The 23,678-nt window shown below is 45.0% G+C and overlaps 1 protein-coding gene across 2 annotated transcripts in view; it reads left to right on the forward strand.

Moving 5' to 3' along the window:
• Positions 1 to 23,678, forward strand: part of COL19A1 (collagen type XIX alpha 1 chain) — a 2,464,374-nt gene that overhangs the window by 1,388,305 nt on the left and 1,052,391 nt on the right. For both annotated transcript variants that reach the window (XM_078648013.1, XM_078648014.1), the window contains exon 16: positions 18,730 to 18,759. In XM_078648013.1, the coding sequence (XP_078504139.1) occupies positions 18,730 to 18,759 (30 nt within the window). The remainder of the gene's footprint in view (positions 1 to 18,729; positions 18,760 to 23,678) is intronic.

The raw sequence follows: 23,678 nt of genomic DNA on the forward strand, positions 1-23,678 counted from the left end.
TGGCTGGGCACCCAGTGATGGTCACTCATTGCGCTGGAAACATTAAGGCCCTCATTACGAGTGGCCTGCTAATTGCTGTGTTATTTATCGCTCCTGGTGAAATCTGACTCCGGAATTTATCAGGTGCAATAAGTACATCAAATTACGAGATTTGGTGAATAAAATATAAATTTTAGTGCTTACTGCACCAAAATCCACGTTTGAGGAAATACCAGCCAATTTTCCCTCACAAAATATCGGCATGTTTGACTTGCCCATATTTATAACAAGCGAACAGTCCTGATATATGTGGCATCAGCAATTACCACACATATCGCAATTAACTGGGTCACTCATAATGAGGGCATGGCTGCTGATTTAGAAGGTGTTTCACAAAACCCCAGAGAAACAAGCTAACAATTTGCTCCCTTAGAGGTTGAAAGCAAATTTGGCATTTTTACAGATTCGTAAAGAAGTACAGACATTTTTCGGATCTACCACTGACTCAGATTTACAGATATAAACGTGTCTATTCGTTTTCAAAGAACTGGGACAGCGAAATTGTTGAAGTACAATAACTTCGTGGCCCAAAGCCCTCATTTGCTTGAACAGCATTTTTCTGAAAATGAAAAAGAGCCCATGTCCCCTGGTAAATCGAGAAGCTTGCAGCTGTGACTCAGAAGGACTTGTGCTAGGTTGCTGAATGAGTGTGCTGCTGCAAACTGTGAGGAATGAATATACTAGGTTGTCTGAGTCCTTGTGAACCTCACATCATAGATGCTATTTCACCAAAACGGACTTGAGGCATCGTCGCTCTGCAAGGTTTTGGACTAGTGGTTTTTGAGGATTTCTAATGTGCACACTAGACATTCCATTAATAATATTGCACTTACAACATTGCCTCAGCTGTACTGTGACTGATGGAACATATTTGATCACACTGAACCACAATGAATGTGTGACAGGAAACCTCCTCTCCTTTCCTTCAACAGTATTTCACAGAAAGGTTATGAGGATTGGTGCACCATAATGCCAGGGGAGGCCTGCAGTAGTTAATAATAAAGAACTGCAACTGGATTACTCAAAAAGTATATCTCTGGAAACTGTAAATATTTTGAAAGGGTTTATAGAGTCCTGGTGTTAGTATTTTCCTGTAACTGTAAAGACGAGGGGTCCCCTGAAACTAGTGAGAAGTACACCTAGGCAGGGAGATACATGCTGTAAAGTTCCTAAGGCTACTTCATGAATAATCTGAACAAAATGAATTAATTAATATAAGAGTAGTGACAATAAAGATAAAAAAAGTACAAAATTATTTATTGCGACAAATATTTATAAAGGACATTTTGTAAGATCACAGAACAAGAGTCCTCCGGGCCTGTGTCCTGATTTCTCGGGCACCTGGAGAGATTAAAGCAGACCCTACCCACAAATAAAGTTAGAGGTCTTGAAACTGTGGGGCACGCCCCTCTGTGGGGCCCTGGCTGTATTTTGGGGGGGGGGCAGGGGGGGTACAAATGCCTTTGTAAATACATGTAAATGAAGATGGCCTGGAAGTGCGACTGACTTTCTTTATTTAGCGAGTTTGCAATTTTGTGCATGATAGCGGGGTCGAAGATGTGGCTAAGTGACTAAAAAGAAGAACAACATTTTACTGTATTTTGTTTTAATTCCCATTTAGCCAACTGCATATAAAATAATGCACTTACCATAAATGAAAAATAAATGCACATTAAACTAATCCTTGGGAACATTTTCCTTTAGGTTATCATGCCTCAATTTATTATTGTGTTCACTGCAGATGATGTTTGTGAGACAATTGATTCCTGGTTGGCACAGTGCAGGATCGTGACCTGCGTATTTATTATGCATTGAAGTCCCACTCTGTAGTATAAAGCAGTGTGAACATGGAAGTCATTATTTAAAAATGGTATTAAATGTATTATTTACTGTATAACCAAGGGTGCTGGAATTATGCGGCGGAAAGGACAAAATTAGGTGGCAGGGTTGACTATATAACGCCGTGAAAAAAACGAAAATATGAAGCTCAGTGCAGCACTTTTTGTAATAGTGTTACTTTATTATTTTATCAGTTTTACACATGCTAATACTGTGTCATTACTTCGCATATCATTACAACGCACGCATTACCACGCATGCGTTGTACAACACAAAGTAATTACTACGCTTTTTTTTACTTCACATGTGCAAATACCATGCATGTCTTAACAAAGAAATTCATCGTAAAAGCATGTATGGTATGCTTTTATAATTAATTTCATTGTAAAGGTATTCACATGCGAAGTAAAAACAAAAAAAACGATCCGTCGTTGAGAGGAAACTGAGGCTGTTTTCTCCAACGACGTGCACCGCCCCTCGGAGACGACATGAAGAAGGTCCCAGGAGAAGAGAGGAACCAGGAGGAGAGAGAGGTAAGGGGTATTTGGCGTGGGGTGAGGATTTATTTTATATGGGTTTAGTGTAGTGTCGGGGGGTTGTGGGGTGGGGGATTGTGCGTGGGATGGGGGTTTATGTTTTTAGGGTTTAGTGTAGTGTAGTGGTGTTTGTGTCATGTAGGGGGTCAACCTGGGGGTAGTGTTTTAGGGTTTGGGGTAGTGTTGTGGTGTTTGTGTAGTGTAGGGGGTCGTGCTGGGGGTAGGGTTTTACCATTTAGGGTAGTTTTGTGGTGTATGTGTAGTGTAGGGGTCGTGCTGGGGTAGTGTTTTAGGGTTTAGGGTAGTGTTGTGGTGTTTTTGTAGTGGAGGGGGTCATGCTGGGGTAGTGATTTAGGGTTTAGGGTAGTGTTGTGATGTATGTGTAGTGTAGGGTAGTGTTTTAGGGTTTAGGGTAGTGTGGTGGGGTCGTGCTGGGTACTCTTTGAGTGTAGGGAAAGGACTGGGGGTCAGGGGGTCGTGCTGCGGTAGTGTTTTAGGGTTTAGGGTAGTGCAGTGGTGTGTGTAGTGTAGGCGTCGTGCTGGGGGTAGTGTTTTAGGGCTTAGGGTAGTGTTGTGGTATTTGTGTAGTGTAGGGGGTCATGCAGGGGATAGTGTTTTTGGGTATAGGGTAGTGTAGGGGGTCGTGCTGGGTAGTGTTTGAGTGTAGGGACAGGACTGGGGGTCGGGGTCGGGCTGGGGTAGTGTTTTAGGGTTTAGGGTAGTGTTGTGGTCTTTGTGTGGTTTAGGGGGTAGTGCTGGGGGTAGTGTTTTAGGGTATAGGGTAGTGTAGGGGGTCGTGCTGGGTAGTGTTTCAGTGTAGGGACAGGACTGGGGTCGGGGGGTCATGCTGGGGTAGTGTATTAGGGTTTAGGGTAGTGTTGTGGTGTATATGTAGTGTAGGGGTCGTGCTGGGATTCGTGTTTTAGCGATTAGGGTAGTGTTGGGGTGTTTGTGTAGTATAGGGGTGATGCTGGGGTAGTGTTTTAGGGTTTAAGGTAGTGTAGGGGGTCACACTGGGTAGTGTTTGAGTGTAGGGACAGGACTGGGGGTCGGGAGGTCATGCTGGGGCAGTGTTTTAGGGTTTAGGGTTGTGGAGTGGTCTTTGTGTATTGTAGGGGGTCGTGCTGGGGAAGAGTTTTAGGGTTTAGGGTAGTGTTGTGGTGTTTGTGTAGTGTAGGGGGTCGTGCTAGGGGTAGTGTTTTAGGGTTTAGGGTAGTGTTGTGGTGTATGTGTAGTGTAGGGTAGTGTTTTAGGGTAGAGTAGGGGGGTTGTGCTGGGTAGTGAAGGGACAGGACTGGGGGTCGGGGGGTCATGCTGGGGGTAGTGTTTTAGGGTTTTGGGTAGTGTAGTGGTGTTTGTGTAGTGTAGGGGTCATGATGTGGGTAGTGTTTCAGGGTTTAGTGTAAGTGTAGTGGTGTTTGTGTAGTGTAGGGGGTCGTGTTGGAGGTAGTGTTTTAGGGTTTAGGGTAGTGTTGTGGTGTATGTGTAGTGTAGGGTAGTGTTTAAGGGTTTAGGGTAGTGTAGGGGGGTTGTGCTGGGCAGTGTAACTGTACTGAAAGGAATGTCACTTACCTTAGAAACTTTTACCACGACTATACCTGTACCACACATGTTTTTGCATTGTAATGGCATGTGTGGTAAAGGCATAGTCGTGGGTAAAAGTTTTGCGTAGTAATGGTATCTCATTGTAATTGTCAATGCGTACTAATTTGCGCGTTGTAATGGTACGTGTTGTATTTGTACTCGTAACGACTCATATTCGTTTTCCATCATTAGTGCCACCCCAATTCAACAATAAACAACAGAAAGTTGACCATCAACCTATACGATGTGCCTTCCACCACATGGTAACAGGTGTTGTTGCCTTTTTAGTAACTTTTGATCTGTTTGAGCTAGAAACACCTTTTTTTGTTAAAAATCTGCAGAATATACAGCAGATTGTCCATTATGTGGTAAATGCAGCCTATTAATAATTATGTGGAAATGCTGTAGCCACACAAATGTGGAGTTCAAGTGCTCGTGAGCATAAGATTGGCTGCCACAAAATGATTTAGAATTTTTGATAAAACAAGTGCTTTCAAAGAATGTCTTTTACAAATAGATAATTACACTGTACTTAGTGTAAATATTTTTAGAAGTCAATTAAAATGAAATGAGAGAGAGTTAAGGGGTCCCGGAGCAACCGTCACTTATGTTATACAGTCTGCAACAGAAAGTGAATGTCATATTAAGCTTCTTTCATTACATAGGTAGATGTGGGTGAGCAGTTCAAGGCTTGTCTCAAGACAGGAGTCATGGGGTGAGTCTACATACAGTACAACACAATAATCCAAGCAACAACTGTAGGAAATGGGGTTATTTGTAGTGCAGGATGTGAAGCCTGCAATAGTAATGGGTCCACCATTTTCCCTTACTTAGTAACAAGCATTCCATTGGAGTGCTTGACTCTCTCAGGGTAGCTAAGCAGAGCAGTCCAAGGACTACTCAGGGGAAATAGTGTGGGCTAGTAATTACCATTCACTGGCACAGAATACTAAGACTTAATAAAAGATTGTCAAGTCAGTGCTTTTTCTTTAGAAAAAGGAAAAGTACATTTATTACACACACTACTAAATACTACACATTAGTTTACATATATTTCCATAAGGCAGATTAAAAATACCTTAGTTCAGAAAATGAAATCAAATTCAGTCCCTAAAGGGTCATGACCCTCAAAATCACAGTGCCCCCCACCTACACCAGACAGCACATCACAAAAGAGGGCGGGGTATTACTTAAGACAGAACAGGCCTATTGACATTATCTAAGGTTCACTGTATTACAGGAAAAACAAACCACGCTAAAAACACCATAATTTTGTGTGTAAATACAATGATCAATATAACCATGGGTTCATGCAATTATTAATGCTAATGAAGCATATCAGCTTTCATCAGTAATCACTGTCAGCATTATTATTTCAATAAAATATTTAAAATGCACATTACATTTTTGTGTGATTTTCATATACTTTCAGACCATTAGAAATGCAATCCTATAGACAGGCCATCCAGGGTGCCACTTTCAGGCCACACAAAATACAACCATAGATCCAGACCCCAGAGCGAATTGCACTCCCAGCCGTAGAGCTCTACCTCCCACCTGGCAAAGTGCTTCAAACTCAGCAGATCAGAGAAAGCCTTAAAATTTGACAGTTATGGTATGTGACGGACAACACACTCCATAATTCCCCCTACCCTGCATGTTTTGCTTTTGGTAGACTGCTTACCCTCCATGTGCCCTTGGCGAAGTGGTGTGCTGAGCACAGAGGGTGGCTCGAGGTATGGCCTCGCTCTTGTCAATATAATTTGTTTTGTGTCACAAGCACCAGAGCCACTGCTTACAAGTCCTGCACAAGAGATGTCATTGGGAAGAAAAGTGTGCTGCAGTCCTTCTTATAATATATTACGACTATGGGCCAAATGTATGAAGCAAATTCGCATTCGCAAACGCCGAAATTCGCAGAATTCCGGCGTTTGGGAATGCGAATTTGCCAAATGGTATGTATAAAGGAAAATCTGGTGCAAAACAAGGCAACTGCAATTATGGAATCGCAAATTTTGTGATTCCTTAAATGCAATGTATGAAGCATAAAAAAATGCAAATTGTCCTTAAGGAATCGCAAATTACCACCAACTTCAAGTTGGTGGTAATTTGCGAATTTCTTGAAAAATGCACATTTTTGCATTTTTCAAAGTGCCATGTGACGCACATACATGCCCTTATGGCATGTATGTGCGCCACATGTGCACCGATGCTTATTTCAGGGGTGCAACAGGGTGTCCTTTGGACACCCCTGCACCCTTGAAATTATTCTCAATTTGCGATTCTCAAATTGCGAATCGCGAATTGAGAATAACTTCCCATTCACTCCAATGGGCCTCCTGGCCCATAGAAATGAATGGGAAAGTATTCCTTAATTACAATTCGCAATTTGCAAATCGCAATTAAGGAATACTAAGAATTTGCAAAAAATTGCGAATTTGTACATACATCCCAATTTGCGATTCTGAAATAGCAATTTCAAAAAAATCGCTATTTCAGAATCGCAAATCAGGTTGATGATACATATGGCCCTTAAGGTCTAATGCACTAAGCCTTTTTCGCAGTTTCATAGCTGGTAATTCAGAAAATCACACGCTTATAAGCATAAAAAGTCAAATTGCGATTTACAAAAACCCAATACAAGTCAGAAATGATGTTCTAATTCATAAAATGCCCTTTGTGATTGACTGCAATTCAGGGGGGTGGGGGGCGAAAAAAGGCATCTTCCTACTACCAAACTATAACGGAATCTTCCAATAGTTTGCGACCCAAATTGCCATTAGAACTCATAAATCTGATGTTGGACCTCCCAAAGAGGATGGTAACCTATTTTCAAAGCGCAAGCGTTACTTGTAAGACATATTTCACCATATGAATGTGCTGCTGTTTGATACTGGGGGAGGGGGCAGTAAGAAAGGCAACCATCGCATGTTTGCCCTGGTCCCATTCACTAGATGTGAATTTTTACTTTAAAAAAAGCCCCGGGTCGGAGTTTTGCTTTGTCTACCAAGCCTCCATCACTTCCATTGGAGCCATTCGAAGAGAGTTGCATAGAGCAAAGTAAGAGGGAGTCATAGGGGGTTTTGTGAATCTCTGTGAATAGGCAGTGAGTGATCCAATCAGCCACAGCGCGGACTAAAAGTGGGGTTACAAAGAAGTCGTTGTGCACAAAACATTCTGACTGCTTTATAACCCCACCTCTCTTTAAAAAGTGATCTGGGGTTTTTGGGTTTAGGTAGTGGATTTAACACATAGTAAAAGACAGTCAATATTCAAAAATGGCAGAACAATTACCATTATAAGAAAACTTATTTCTACCTGTTACTTGCACATATTGACTACCTAATCTTGAAAATGCGCCCCGCAAACTTTGGAGGCAAATGAGCATTCATCTGGCTCTGTGCCCAGTAGCATCCGTGAATTTTGGGGCAGACACCACAGTCAGCAGCCATTAGCCAATCACTAGCAGAGCTCCACAAAATGGCTTGCAGAAAAGTGAAGGCATTTCAGATCCTTCTGCATCCGAGCGCCGTGGAAATGCCGGGGAAAGCACAAAACCCGGCAATCAGCACGATAACGAGGCGGCCTGCTGCGGGCTTGATAACCGCTGAGACTTGCTTCCAGCTGGCTACGTCTCAGCCTCAGACCTGGGAGCTCGCAAGCAGGCGGCTGCTGCAATTTTCAACACACAGATAACTCCGAAAATTGCTTTAGTGTTGCTTATATAGCATGCAGATCATTCCTGCGAGTCCCACGACAGCTTTTCTGCGCAACGGTTCCCCGGAGAGCGCCACTTTAGGACAGAAAATAACACTCGGAAATGTTCTATTCTTAATCTATTCTCACTTCAACTAACATTCCCTTGACTAAGGAATCCAAAAAAAGGGAAGGCGTGACGTGAGCGGCATGAATGCGCGTCTGTGGATTGCTGGGTTTTGTTTCTGAGTGGAAGGCTCCTGACACAACCCAGGAGACAAAATGGCACTTTATGAGAACAACATTTTTTTTTTAGCCAATCCTCTAAGAGCTTCTGTATCTCGTAAAATGTGTTTGTTGGGATGTGAATAGATGCTAACCACATTCATGAATGTCTTGTCATGCACAACATCGTGTTTCTTAAAACCACTGAGACATCCCCACTCCTCACTGTAATTCTGCATTCCTGCCTGGTCCTGGTTAAGCAAAGGCAGATTGTAAATCTTTTAAGAGTAAGTAATCTTCACATGAGGTTAAACTGAAAATAAGGAAGCAGAAGTTGTTCCCATACGGTTCAGCGCAGGGGAGCGCCTTTATTGGCCTACTGGAATGAAAATGTTGTGGTTTCAAAAAAGATTAATATGCAAAATTACTGGACATCAACTCAATGTTTAACATGTTTTTCCTTTATTCGGATGGCATTGCCATGGAAACACATTCTTTTTCCCCCCAGAACATGGCGATCTTTTCCCCGTCGACCTGGAATTAAACGTGTTTTACCTTTTTTTGATAGTAAACAATAGCATTGTTTTCTTAAAAATCATGGGGCAGATTTACAAGCCCTTTGCGCCACTTTTGCGTCACTTTTTGCATGTTAAAAATGACGCAAAGTGGCGCAAGGGGCTTGTAAATCTGCCCCCATGTTTTAAAACGGACCCAACCCCTTACATGGTATCTCCTCTGCATTTCTCACGTCACTTCTGATGCCGGCAAACTCATGTGAGGGGTTCCATAGGGTTTGACGTTGTGCCCCCTCCTATTCAACGCCTACCTCCAGCCCCTGGTAGCCACACTGACTCTCATGGAGTGCCAGGTTTGTAACTACACAGACAACACCCAAATTATCATCCAGAGAGACAACTCCCTTGCTGACCACACACAAATGCAAAACATTTTAAAATACACAGTCAACTGGATGACGGCCAATTCCCTCAAAATCAATCAGGATAAGACCGAGGTACTGGCTATCACCACGGACACCAATCCCTGGAGCGACTTCTTTTGGCCACAAGAGCTAGGCACAAATCCCGAACCTGCCGAGGCCGTAAAAAGCCTGGGCATCAAAATCAATGCCAAGCTCTCCCTGACCCATCAGGTTTCTGCCGTAGTAGGAACATGTGTTGGCCTGCTAAGACAGTTACGGAAACTAGCTTCCCTTCTCACATTCGCAACACTCAGAATGGCAGTATCGGCCATGATAGTGTCACAACTGGACTATGGAAACTACCCTACGGATGTACGTTGTTACAACGCAGGTTGTAACAACGCATACCTTTACCACGCGGCCGCTACAACGCAAGTCGTTACCACGACTTGCGTTGGAGGGTGCGGATTTAGGATTTTTATAATTTTATATTCCAACACCAGTCCCCGTAACAGTAGGGAAGGTGTTGGAATATAAATTTATAAAATTCCTTATCCCACAGCGCCCTCCAGCGCAAGTTGTGGTAACGACTTGCGTTGTAACGGCCGCGTGGTAAAGGTACCGCGTGATAAAAACTTCGTGGTAAAGGTTGTTTACCCTCCCCTACATTGGCCTCCCAGAAAAATTGCTTGCCAGATTACAGGTCATCATGAACGATGCTGCCAGATTGATTTTTAGACTGCCTAGGAGCCCCCGCCACCCCCTCCTTCGCCAGCTACACTGACTCCCGGTCAGACAGAGAACCAGGTTTAAGGGCCTTTGTATTACGCACAAAGCCATTCATGGCCTGGCCCCAACCTGCATTAAAGATCGTCTAGTAAACAACACACCTAGTGGGTCGCTCTGGTCCTTAGAGGCCGGCCTGCTGGCATGTCCCCACTTTAACATAGCCTCCAAAGGAGGTAGAGCCTTTTTAACCTCAATTCCTCTACTATGGAACAAGCTGCCAGAGAATCTGCGTAAGGAACACGCCCTCCTCCCATTTAGGAAGAAGCTAAAAACACTCCTTTTTGCGGGAGCCTGGAGCACAACCTAATCAATTATATCTTCACCACGTGCTAGGGTAGGGCTCTCTCACCTATCTTCCTCATCACAGCTGTCTGGGAGAGGATGTGACGTTACAGCCAGAGCTGCAGACTTTGGAACTGGGGAACCAGGCTTGAGTGCCAGCGTCGGCTCAACATCCTGCAATTCTTGGAAAATCACTCAGGGCCTTATTTATATATTGGTGGAGAAACAAAACAACGATGGAGTTCCCTCCCCACCAATCTTAACCACGGCAGAGACTACTCCGTCTCTGCAGTGATTAATATCCTCCGATGGCCCTGGGGAGTAAGGGCCATTGGGGAAATGGCTACATGTCCCCCACCCAATTTAGATGGGTGAACATGTAGCATTTTTGCTGTTCTGTACAATAAAATCATTATAATGCTCCACCTGCCATGGGAGAAGACTCCCATGGAGAGGGGAGCATTATATTTTTTATTTAAAAAAAAGAAAATCCAGTTTCTGGATTTCCTTTTTGAAAAGGAAAGTGAAATATTCTCTGCAACAGGGCTGCGTGCTGTTAATGCTGTTCGTAGCAGAGAGTGAAATGCATTAATGGGAATCACCGTCACGGTGTTCCTGGCAATGCATTTATAAATGACAGCCTGCCTGGCACTCATTAATAAATCTGGTGGACGGTCCTTCCACCAGGGCAGCGGAGTAATTTATTCTGTCGCCTTGGTTGAACCACAGGCCATCTGCCAGGATTTGAATCAGGCCCTTAATCTCCTTGTGCCTGTAAAGTGAATCTGACCTTGTGTAGTGTAACTGGTACTCATGCATAGTGATCCAGTGCCATTGGGCTAGATGTATGAAACTGTGAAAAAAATCAAGAAAGAGGCTGGATGATGGTAGGGCTTGTGTGTATTAGGACAAACTGCAAACAAAAACCCTGTAGCATACATGCAGAACAGGGACCAAATACCACTATGATCTAATAAAGATAACAGCTCAATGGGAAGAGAACAAACAACTTCCAACTGAAAGGGAGCACTCTGAGAATTTTCCAACCCAAGGGGTTAATGTCGCACACAAATAGTCCATAGATAAAACTGAGCAGCAAGTAAACATTGTGCACCAACAAGATCATCTCATCTGTGAACACCATTTTCCAAATGACAACTGTATCTTGAGACCTGCCAGATCCTAAACAAGCAGGTGGAAATAAACTCACTGATTTGCCTTATCACAGACACCACTGTCCATCAATACTGATTGGAAAGCGAGGAAAGAGAACTATTATAGAAACATCAAAAGACAACCCAAACCTCCATAATCTACGTCATTCCCCCACACCATACTCAGTAGACTAGGAGAATGCTAATCATGGAAGAGGTAGAAGGGGTAGTAAAAACTCTGTTGAGGTAGGTAGGACTCAAAGCAGTGGGAATTGACAGTAAGTACTGAAGACATTAAATGTCTTCATTAAAAAAAAAAACAGCATAAAAAAGTTACCAGCTTCCTCTTTCCTAGAGTTGAGACTTCCTTCGAACAAGAGTATATTTAATCAAAGGTTGTTCCACTGAAAATTTGTTTACAAGATGACATGAGAGATTAGATTGAGCAGGATCTGTCAGTGCATTGTGAACATATTTTTTAAATAATCCCTGAAAGTGTTATATCTTTTTTTACAAGTAGACAGTAATATTTTCTCGTAGCTTGGAAAATGTGAAACCATGGTTTAAGGCCTGTAACCAGACTATCATCTAAGATTTGTATAAATTTGCGTTTTAGGGAGAACTTTTACTTGACATCCCCCTAGTTTGCTCCCCCATATTTAGGGAGGGCGCTAAAAGTGCTCTGAAGCAGACATGAGCTTCAAAATCGTATTTAGAATTCTTGAGACCTAACTGTTGAGTTAATTAGTGGGATTAAGACGAACGAGATATTACAGACTCACTCCAGACCATTAACTTTGTTTACATTGATTGGTGTGTCTAATTATATTGTGATAAAAAAGCCAAACTTGTTGATGTGTCCTTTAAAAGATGCTGACTTTAAAACATAACTTCCCTCCATATATTGTACTGTTTTAACTAATTAGATTACATCTGCGTATCAGTCTTGTCTGGACAGATTATGCCTATAGTAAAGTAATTTGTGTTAGAAATCGGGTCTGTAGTTGGCAGAGGTATGCACCCTGTCCAAGTAGGGATCACAATCCTAGTCAGGGTAAGATCGATACACACTAAAATATAACATGTGATCACCATCTGATTGCCTGGCACAGAACAGTCAGGCTTATATAAAGAGGCAATGTGTAAAGTATTTGTGCAACCCTCACACAGTAACACAATGGAAACACCACACAGGTTTAGGAATACAGAAAATAATTGTAAGAATAAAACAAGACCAAAACCACAAAAATCCAATAAGTAGAACCGGAATTATGAATATTTAAAGATTACATTAAAAAGTGGTGCTTGAAGTCTTTAGCACTAAGGGTTTATTTGAGGTAACACTGGACCGAGGCAAATCCAAAGTTCAGGCCGACCGCTATAGAGGGCAGGCCTGCTACAGGACCCACGCAGGTCCCGCTGAGAAACTACCTTGGATGGAGCAAAAAGTTGAAGTTTCGATGTATCGGTTCCAATCCAGCAAGTAAGGTGGATGCGTCAATATCGAGCCTCACAGTCAGGTCCTGCGTCTGTGCTGAACCCCTTATGATACTGGCACTGCATCGTGATCGAACCTTGCAGTCTGGTCCTGCGTAATCTTCAAGCCATGCAGCAATGTCCTTGAAGTGGCACTGCGCCGGTTACGATCAGCGAAAAGTCATAAATACGTCAATTATGAAGCAAAACAGCTGTAGAACCCACTTCCAAGGCCCAGGACTGGATTGGCACCTCAGGCAGGGTAGGACTCACAGATGGCAGATTGCAGCAGCAGCAGAATTGTACAAAATCTCAGATGGCCCTGAGACTTCAGAAACGTGGGCAAATCAGCAAGTCCTTGATGTTACTCTGGTTTCAAGTGAGATATGTCTATTCCTTGTTCTCAGCAGGGCCGAGATCAGCAGGCTGCAGGGCAGCTCAGCAGAGCATAAAGCAGCTCTTTCAGAGCAGCCGTCAGGCAAAGTGGTAATCTTTGTAGGACAGCAGTCTTTATTCCGGGCAGAGTTCTTTGCAGGGCCAGTAATGTACCATCTTGGTAGGGGCAGAGCCACAGTACTTATACCCAGTTGTGCCTTTGAAGTGGGGGTGACAGAAAAAAGCAAGCCCTTGGGGTACAGAGGCCCCCATTTCCTTCTGGCCCTGTCCGTCAGCCTATATGTATGGGGTTACTCAGCCCTTTGAGTGGGACATAGGACGCTGCCTATTCAGGTGTAAGTGTCAGCTCCCTCCCCCTCTTTCTACCTAGGAAGAGCTATCAGGATGTAGATGAATGCAAATAAGTTCTCTGTCACACCGTCCCTTCACATGTATGTCGCTGTCTAGAGGGAATGCACAAAGTATAGCTGTCACCCTCCCGAGACATGTATTGGAGACAAGCTGCAAGGCACACATAGCAGTAAGAGCAAAGAAATTTCCACTTTCTAAAAGTGGTATTTCTAAAACAGTAATGTTAAATCCTAATTCACATATAAAACATTATGCAAATACCCCTTTCCAATCAGGAATTCATTCTTTAAAAGGGTTTTAAGGAATTCCCAATCATAGCCTAGGAGAAGAGTAGGGCTCACAGTCGTGCAAAACAAATTTAGCTCTGTCACTACTAGGACATGTACAACTTAAAAGTACATGCCCTACTTTTTAGGTGCACAGCACCCTGCCTTTAGGTCTTCCTGGGCCTACCTGAGGGGCTACTTATGAGTAATAAAAAGAGAGTTCAAAGCTTGGCAAGTAGTTTTAAATGCCAAGTTGAAGTGGCAGTAATCTACACTCACAAATTAATCAATCAATCAATCAATCAATCAATTTGTAAAGCGTGCTACTCACCCGTGAGGGTCTCAAGGCGCTGAAGGGAGGGGGGGTGCCGCTACTGCTCGAATAGCCAGGTTTTGAGGTGTTTCCTAAAGGTGAGATGGTCCTGGGTCAGTCATAGGTGTGCGGGGAGGGAGTTCCATGTCTTGGCTGCCAGTTAGGAGAACGATCTTCCTCCGGTGGTGGTTCTGCGAATCCGAGGGACGGTGGCGAGGGCGAGGCTGGTGGAGCGGAGCTGGCGGGTGGGAGTGTAGAATGACAGGCGGTTGTTGAGGTATTCGGGGCCTGAGTCGTGGAGCGCTTTGTGTGCGTGGGTGAGTTCAAGTTTCAAGTTCAAGTTTAGCATTGGAGGTGAAGATTGGGTCGAGCGTGTGCCCGGCATAGTGTGTGGGGGTGTCGACAAGTTGTTTGAGTCCGAGATTGGCGAGGTTGTCCAGAAGGGTGGTGGTGTTGCTGTCGTTGTTCTTTTCCAGGTGGAAGTTGAGGTCTCCCAGTAGAATGTAGTCCTCGGAGGGGAGGGCGTGTGGGCTGATGAAGTCAGTGATGTCTTCACTGAATTGTGTGCGGGGTCCTGGTGGTCTGTAGATGAGGGTGCCTCTGAGTGTGGTCTTGGGGTCGGTGTGGATCTGGAAGTGGAGGTGTTCGGCGGCTGCGAGGTGATCGTCGGAACTGGTCGTGATGCGGATGGTATTCTTGTGGACAATGGCGATTCCTCCTCCTGTTTGGTTGACGCGGTCCTTTCGGATGATCTTGTAGCCATCCGGGGTGGCTATGGCGATGTCGGGGGCTGATGAGGTGTTCATCCAGGTTTCTGTAAGAAAGGCGACGTCCGGCGAAGTGGTGTCGAGTAGGTTCCAAAGTTCAATGGCGTGTCTGTGGATCGAGCGGGTGTTGAGCAGGATGCACTTCAGGTGGTTAGTGTCGGAGCTCTGATTGGAGTCTGTGGATTTGGTGTGGGTCCTGATGCAGTCGAGCTTGCAGGGGCGGCAGGTGAAGGGTCCATGGGTGTGACCTGGGGCGGCTTGGTAGCAGTTTGGGAGTCGGCCGGGGTTAAGTGCTGAGAGGGTAGCAGCGTCGTATGTAAGGTGGGCGGAATGGGTCTTGAGGGGACTAGGGGGTCTGGCGCTGGGCGCGGTCCAGGCGCGGACGGGCGCAGACGGGCTTACCTTTGGCGCACCTTTGGCGCGCATGTGGCGCGATCGCTGCGTGTGAACGCTGCGCGCCAATGCATATGTCATAAGTGGATGGTGGAGTTGGGAGGGGCGAGGGAGGAGCAGCTGGGAGGCGGAGCAGGGTGGGGAACTGGGCAGGGAGGCCCAACAACAAACAACAAAATGGCAGCAAGCCAAAAGCCTAACACGAAGAGATTGGGGCACAACCTGAGTAATGGCTAGGGAATGGGCAATGGCACCAGCACAATCAGGCAGAAATCGATTACACAGTCAAAGGCAGCAAAGCGCAATTGATTAGTAATTAATGCGCACTGTGGCAGTATAGCGCTATGATTAATTCAATCAGCTATATAGCGCTACGAAAATTTAAACATCAATCAGGCACAAATGAAAGCAGCAGTAATGCGAGCTAAGCGCTATTTAATTCAAGCAAGTAGCAATCTGGCAGTATAGCACTACGATACCAGCTTCTGGGTCAGGGCAGGGAGCAGCGTGAGGAGCGACCGCTTCTGAGGAGCATAGCCTGAACATGATCCTCTTGCTGATGGGGAGCCAGTGCAGGTTTCTCAGGTGGGCAGATATGTGGCTGTGGCGAGGGATGTCGAGGATGAGTCGTGCAGAGGCGTTCTGTATGCATTGAAGGCGTTTCTGAAGTTTGGCTGTGGTTCCTGCGTACAGGGCGTTTCAATAGTCCAGTCGGCTGGTGACGAGGGTCTGGGTGACCGTCTTTCTGGTTTCGGTGGGGATCCACCGGAAGATCTTTCGGAGCATGCGCAGGGTGTTGAAACATGAGGACGAGACTGCGTTGACTTGCTTGGTCATCGTGAGGGAGGAGTACAGGATGAATCCCAGGTTGCGTGCGTGGTCCATGGGTATCGGTGCGGTACCCAGCGTCGTGGGCCACCAGGTGTCGTCCCAGGCAGATGCGGATTGTCCGAGGATGAGGACCTCCGTCTTGTCCGAGTTGAGCTTCAGACGACTGAGCTTCATCCATTCTGCGACATCTTTCATTCCGTCCTGGAAGTTGGCTTTGGCGGTGAGACGGTCTTTGGTGAGGGTGGTATCAGTTGGGTGTCGTCGGCGTAAGAGATGATCTTGATGTTGTGTTTGCGTGCGATGGTGGCGAGGGGGCTCATGTAGATGTTGAAGAGGGTAGGGCAGAGTGAGGAGCCCTGTGGTACGCCGCGGAAGGGTGGGAGGCGGACTCTCTGGGTTCTGTCGGAGAGGGACGATGTGATCCAGTCTAGGGCCTTTCCTTGGATCCCAGTGTTGTAGAGGCAGGTTATTAGGGTGCGGTGGCAGACGGTGTCAAAGGCTGCCGAGAGGTCGAGGAGGATGAGGGCGGCTGTCTCTCCGTTGTACATCAGGGTCCTGATGTCATCGGTGGCTGCGATGAGGGCGGTCTCGGTGCTGTGGTTGGCTCGGAATCCGGACTGGGATGGGTCGAGCGAGTTGTTTTCTTCAAGGAATGCTGTCAGCTGTTTGTTGACAGTCTTCTCGATGACTTTAGCCGGGAAGGGCAGGAGAGAGATGGGGCGGACGTTCTTGAGGTCTTTGGGGTCCGCTGTTGGTTTCTTCAGTAGGGCGTTGATTTCTGCGTGTTTCCAGCTTTCAGGGAATGTGTCTGACGTGAGGGAGCTGTTAATGATGTTCCGGAGGTGGGGTGCGATGATGGTGTCGGCTTTGTTGAAGATATGATGAGGGCATGGGTCGGAGGGGGAGCCAGAGTGGATGCTGTTTCATGATGAGGGTGGTGTCTTCGGTGCTGATGGGGGTCCATGCGTTGAGGCTGGAGGAGGGGGTCGTTGGTTTGGTGGTCGGGGGCGGGGTCTGGGGTCCGAAGCTGTTGTGTATGTCTGTGATGTTGCGGTGGAAGAATGTGGCGAGGGAGTTGCAGAGGTCTTGTGACGGTGAGATGTCGTTGTTGCTGGCGCTGGGATTGGAGACCTCTTTGACGATGCTGAAGAGTTCCTTGCTGTTGTGGGCGTTGTTGTCCAGCCACTCTTTGAATGATGTCCTTTTGGTGGTGCGGATCATCTGGTGGTATTCGCGGGTGGCGCTCTTGAGGGCTGTCATGTTTTCTTGTGTCCACTTGTGGCGCCAGGCTTTTTCGAAACACTGCAATAGCAGGCCTAAGACAGGTTTTAAAGGCTACTTGTGTGGGTGGCACAACCAGTGCTGCAGGCCCAGTAGTAGTATTTAGATTACAGGCCCTGGTGATACGGTATACCACTTTGCAACTGTCTTATAAGTAAACTAAACATGCCAGTTGGGTATACATCAATGTTGGCATGGTTTGGAGAGAATGGCATGCTCTTTAGCATTAAGAAGAAGTATTAAAATGCACAGAGTCCTAAAGATAAAAAAAGATAAAGCAACAAGTGGAGTTAAGCAGGAACAATGTGCTGGGGAACACCACCCTAAGGATGACAGGTCTAACAGTTTGCTTTTACATCTACCTATAGTATTTATGGTTTATGTAGTCAGAACCCTGCCCAAAAGGTACCTATGTCCCAATGTATAGTCCTACCTTTATCAAATAGCGCTTCCTATTCCATTTCTCACAAAAACACAACTTCACTAATATTCTGTTCTAGCATCAGATTGCATTGAACTATTATGCAGATTGTAATTCCTTTAATACTTGATCCTCTTCCACCCATCTCATCACTTTAATTCTCAGGCATGCCCTATCATAGCATCGTCATTAATAGTCAAAACACTTTGTAAAGAAGCATATCCATGAAACAACTAAGCCCTCATTATCACCCCAGACACATCTTTACCAAAATTATATTTTATACCTTGAGGGAAATTTCTCTATTCCCTTTCCTAAGTTTCAACTTTTGAAACTCTAACCGTCTCTCATTCCCACCTTCTAAATAGCTGGCATGCCATTTAAACCTTATTACTCACTGTTAGACAGCAGTTAACACCCTCTGCAGATTGCTAACTGCTAGCATTTATCTGTCTGCGTGTCTATTAATTATGGATGTTTGCCAGAAACAAGGGGAAATAACATATTTTAATTCCAAACTACATGTGCACAATATGGCTAGTAGCACCCATCCTCTTTATCACACCCAAAAGAAACAGATGAACAGGCCAATTGCCCTGCTCTACGCTATGCCTCTGCTTCACACTAGAATGTAGGTATTTACATTTATGTAACACAAAACTAGCTGGACAGAACATAAATGATGTGTATGAACTGGGAAGTTACATATTTGCGTTGAAGAATGACATACATTTCACGTCTTTACAGTTGCTTTGGGTTAATTTGAAACACATTTACAATTTTTAGCACAGAGAGATTCCAATTTGCCCTGATTCACACAATTTGCGGTCAAGCTACAAGAGCCAGGATTAGAGCTCATTTCCTCAGGTTACAAATTTAGCACCTTAGCCACTAGACCACATCTCCTCCCATCTATTTAACGTAAACTGCAGGCAAACAACTGGAGTTTGTGTCAGCACTCAATCATTCTTATTGACAAAGAATCCAATCTCAGCGTTCCAGGCACAATTATCAGCCTTCCTGGCCCGATTTAAGCATTACATGGTTCACTGTTGCTAAGAAGTGACTTTAGTGCCTTGAACAATGAACCTCTTCAAATCTTACTACTTACTGGGCAGCTCTAACTGCATACGTTTATTGTTGGTTACTAATTTTATGTTTTTTGTTTTAGGTTGAAGTGGCTGGGGCAAAGGGAGAAATGGTAAGAGAATGCAAATAGAGTAAAATAGTTGTGAAGCATTGTAAAAGGCTGACATTATTTCTATCATTTTCACTTGTTAGAGCTCAACTGTATTTAATCCTGGGCTTGTGCTCGCTCAGCGCTGAGCCGAGCTCCTGCTAATTGTCATACAAGGAGGTCCCTAAAGTTCAAATATATCCCTCAAAATCTATCTTAGTTAATGCATGAACTCTGGATGGAACAAAAAGGAACCAGAGCGAGGCAATCTCCGCTCACTGTTTCAGACTTGTTCTGTTTAAAGTTCAAGCATTATCTCAGATACATTCCGATGTATTGGGCATATTACCAAGAATAAGCGATAATTATCGCTAAGCTTGGTTAGAGGCAATAATTTTATCGCCGTGCTTCGCCTATTTTTATCGCTTAGAAACCTTGCAATTATCAAGGTTTATCTCCTAAGCGATGGAAATCGGCCGAAATGCATGAATATCGCTGTAAAGTCAGCGATATTCATGCATTACCGAGCAAATGCTCTTAGTCATGTTATCCACCTAACATTGGATAACATGGCTAAGAACTGCTCTGGGCAGGTGTTAGCTTTTGGAGATAATCGCGATTAGCGCGATTATTTCCAAAAGTAGGTAATAGGAGATAGCGATGTTAGCGACTGTTTCCAGTCGCTAACATCTTGGCACGCCCACTTTGCATGTCATTAGCGATAAATATCGCTGATATGCAAACTGGGCCCCAAGATGATCGCTATCTCCTACTAGCTGTCGCTAACTGGTGTTAGCGACAGCTAGGTTATAGGGCGATAATATTATCGGCGCTTTAGCGGGAAAAATTCCTGCTTAAGCGGCGATAAGGCCCTTGGTAATATGCCCCTATATTTTTGAAGTTTAGGCATCTCACATGCAAAAAATAGGATCTCGGCTCTGCCCTGAGTCAGAGCAGGCATCATGATATGGACCATGGTTTAACCTGAAATCATGAGGAATGGTTATGAACTTTTGCATTATTGCACATATTCGCTAACATGTATGGTTTATGTAAATTATACTCAACTGGTCTTATTTTTGAGCATCCAATGGGGAGGTTGAAAAATCATTTTAAAAAATGTATGGAAACTATGGGTGCCGCTCACGCGGTGCTGCTGTTCTTGGCAGCGAGGGAAGGACGTCGAGGGATTCCTGCACTTTGCTAGCGCTTGTCACTCTGTGTGGGTTGTGCTAAAGGTCCTGGTTTGCCACAGACGCCGAGGGACTGCGAGGTCCAGCAGGCTCTCTGCTACCCAGCTGCTGCCTCTTCCCTCGGCATTCCCGTCCCCCCGCCTGGACATTTTAAATACTTATCGCGGCCCCCGCTCCGCGGGTGCCGCTCACGGAGTGCTGCTGTTCTTGGCAGCGAGGGAAGGACGTCGAGGGATTCCTGCGCTTTGCTAGCGCTTGTCACTCTGTGTGGGTTGTGCTAAAGGACCTGGTTTGCCACAGACGCCGAGGGACTGCGAGGTCCAGCAGGCTCTCTGCTACCCAGCTGCTGCCTCTTCCCTCGGCGTTCCCGCCCCCCCGCCTAGACATTTTAAATACTTATCGCGCCCCCCGCTCCGCGGGAGCCGCTCACGGAGTGCTGCTGTTCTTGGCAGCGAGGGAAGGACGTCGAGGGATTCCTGCGCTTTGCTAGCGCTTGTCACTCTGTGTGGGTTGTGCTAAAGGACCTGGTTTGCCACAGACGCCGGGGGACTGCGAGGTCCAGCAGGCTCTCTGCTACCCAGCTGCTGCCTCTTCCCTCGGCGTTCCCGCCCCCCCGCCAGCAGTGATTTCATCTCGCTCCTAATCCCGCGATGCGGGACGCGCGCGGGACATAGCCCGGGGCGAAGCCCGGGCAAGGGCGGGCCCTCTAAGGCCCTCATAGGACCGAGGAGGACGGGACGGGCCACCCCCCTTGATATCGCGATCAGAGGAAGTACATTGTTTGAACTATACTCTTGTCACTTCTTGGTCAGTGTATTTACCTTCCGATAGCGATTTTTATCCCTACTATATCATTACACTGTACTATGTCACGCAAGGGGACCTACAAGAAATCTTCTTTATTACTCAATCCTGGTCAGGGGATCCTGAACTTTTCTGTGATCAATCGAACACCACCCACTCCCAGCGAAGACGTGCATGAGTTGCGACAATCGCTAGAAACCAGGCAACCTTCCCCATTGATCCCTGTTAGTTCGCAGAACTTGTCTTTTTGGGAGGAATTAAATGCTCTATGTGGCACTAAGTATGCCCTAGTGGCATCCCCATTCCCTGAAAAAAGCATTAGCACTATTACCCCAACTAGTAATCCATGTTACCCTTCCACACCATCTTTAATAGACAATACCTTAGGTATTGCCTCCTTTCAGGGCCCTAATGATAAAAGGAAGCATGACGAGATCATTGAATGCGGGAATCATTTGAAAACACCAAAACCGTGCGCTGGTCCCACATCGCCAGTCTCCAACTCCACCTTAACTACAGCGGTGACCGGAACTCATGTAGATCAAGTTCCTTTTCTGTCTCAGTTAGAGTTATTGCTTAATTCCATTGTATCACCTCTGGTAGAAAAAATCAATGACCTGGGTGACAGACTAACGGGTATCGAGAGATTGATTCTAGACAACTCCCCACCACTCATTAAAGATCTATCTAATGGGGGAAGAGCCCCTCCGGCTACTTCCATTATTAAAGAGACAAATTCTACAATTAATTCTCTGTCCACCTCTAAGAAGGCATTACCCAACGCTTCTGATCTATTCACCGCCACAAATGTTCCTCTGCCTATTAACTTAAGCAAACATGCCCAAACTTCTCCACAGCTTACTAAAAAACCTGTTATAACTAAAGTCGCTCCTAAATCTGGGTCTAACAAGTATACTGCTGCCAGAGTGGATCCAAACAGAGTAGCATCCATACACCTGCCCCCTGAAGCCGCCCCATTTGTTCTTGTCCTATCAGGAATACCGGTACCCTCCCATGGGAAACCTGAAAGCCGACAGGAACTTCTAAACAAGGTCATATTCTGGCTTTCCAAAAACAGACCACTTGCACCTAATCATGATGGTGGCATTCTGTGTGTTAGAAGGGTGGGGTGGTTAGGGTCTCTAACCAAAGACATCCGTGGGGATCTGGTCCTAGTGAAATTTAGCAACAGGAACATTGACCCCCTTCTACGATCCTACCCCCCCCAAAAAGGAGACGGCCCCATATCTGTCTGGGACTTACATGACTTTTATCCAAAGCACACTACATACCCGGCCATTAAGGCCAAAGGCGGATTACATCCATCTGCCGGGTAGGGGTCTTCATGCAGTTTAATGCGTTCTTAAAATGTTTTGTATTCACAGCTAGTACTCCTTAATGTAAGGTTATATTTATGTATATTATATATTGATTTTCTGATGATGTTGCTTTTATGATTTTTTATTTTACAAAAATCGAATAAAGCTTTTCTACAAGTGAGTATGTGAAATGTTCGTAATTTGCTTAAATTTAACTGCATTACATTTCGCCATAAATATGTATATGTGAATACAGCATTTAGCACTACATTTTACAGCCATGTACGTTCCCCGAGTTAATTTTTGATGTGAGGACTCATTTCGGGCAAAAGAAAAGGCGCCAGCAGGCAAATGTTACAAATACTAGCTGCTCATGTTCTAGTTTTTTGCGGTATTCCTGTACTCCCATGCTTTATTATTTCTGCGAACTAGGACATAATTACATGATGTGGTATAATGGTGTTATTTTTGTGACTAATAAGCAGTACATAAAATCCCCAAAGTTACGCAAATTGTGCCAGCGTAATTTAAATTTCGTCTAGGGCTAATGACAATAGTGACACCCTGGACGGAAGAGAAAGCTTCAAAATTAAATATGGAGAAATTAGAGGTTATTATTTTGAATAACCAACATCACGTTGTGGGCATCATGAATCATGCAGTTTTACAATGCAGGACATTACAACACAGGTGAGCACAAAGCAAGTAAGTACCACAAAGACTGTTTTTGGCCCGTTTACAACATGGTACTCTACACGCAGCTGCGTTTTTAATTTCATTTTTAATGGCATTTAAAAATCTGTATGTTTTAAGGGATTTGTTTTTTTAGGGTTCAGGTGTTGGTAGAGGTAAATGGAGGTTTGGGTTTTTTAGGGTTCATGATTAGGTAGAGATAAATAGAGGTGTTTTTTATGGTTCACAGGTGGCTAAAGGTAAAGGGAGATTAGGGGTTTTAGGGTTCAGGGGTGGGGATAGGTAAGACAGTTAAGAGTTTTTTAGGATTCAGGAACAAGAAGAGGTAAAGAGATTAAAGGGTTTTTTAGGGTTTAGGGGCAGGTAGAGATAAAATGGGGTTCGGGGTTTTTAGGGTACGAGGCAGGTTGAGATAAAGGGAGGTAAGGGGCTTTTAAGATTCAGGGCCAGGTAAAGGGAGGTAAGAGGTTTGGGGGTTTTAGGGTGGATAAAGGTAAACAGAGCTAACGTTTAAAAAAATAAATATATATATATATATATATATATATATATATATATATATGTTTTGCCCTGCCTCGCCCAGACCAGGTGAGGGAGTTACAGCGGCCGTGTGGCAGGCCAAACGGACCAGCCGGAGCAAGGGCGTGGATTGTAGCTCTTTGGCTTCTGGGCCTCCAGCCCCGGTTTGAGGTGCTGTGTTGTGCACAACACAACACCACATAACACAACTTAATAAAATATGAGGTCTGGAAGAGATAGAGCGCCTTGCCTTGCAACAAAAAGAAAAGCACAAGGAATACCGGCGAACAATGACAGAGCAAAAACTGAGGGGGAGGCGCAAACACTAATATCGCCAATCTTTCGCCCCTTTATAAGAACAAATAATGGACCAAGTAAGATTGAATTCTTAAAAGACCCAGCAGGGAAAATGCTC

The sequence above is a fragment of the Lissotriton helveticus genome, chromosome 6 (genome assembly GCF_964261635.1).
Source record: "Lissotriton helveticus chromosome 6, aLisHel1.1, whole genome shotgun sequence".
Taxonomy (NCBI): Eukaryota; Metazoa; Chordata; class Amphibia; order Caudata; family Salamandridae; genus Lissotriton; species Lissotriton helveticus.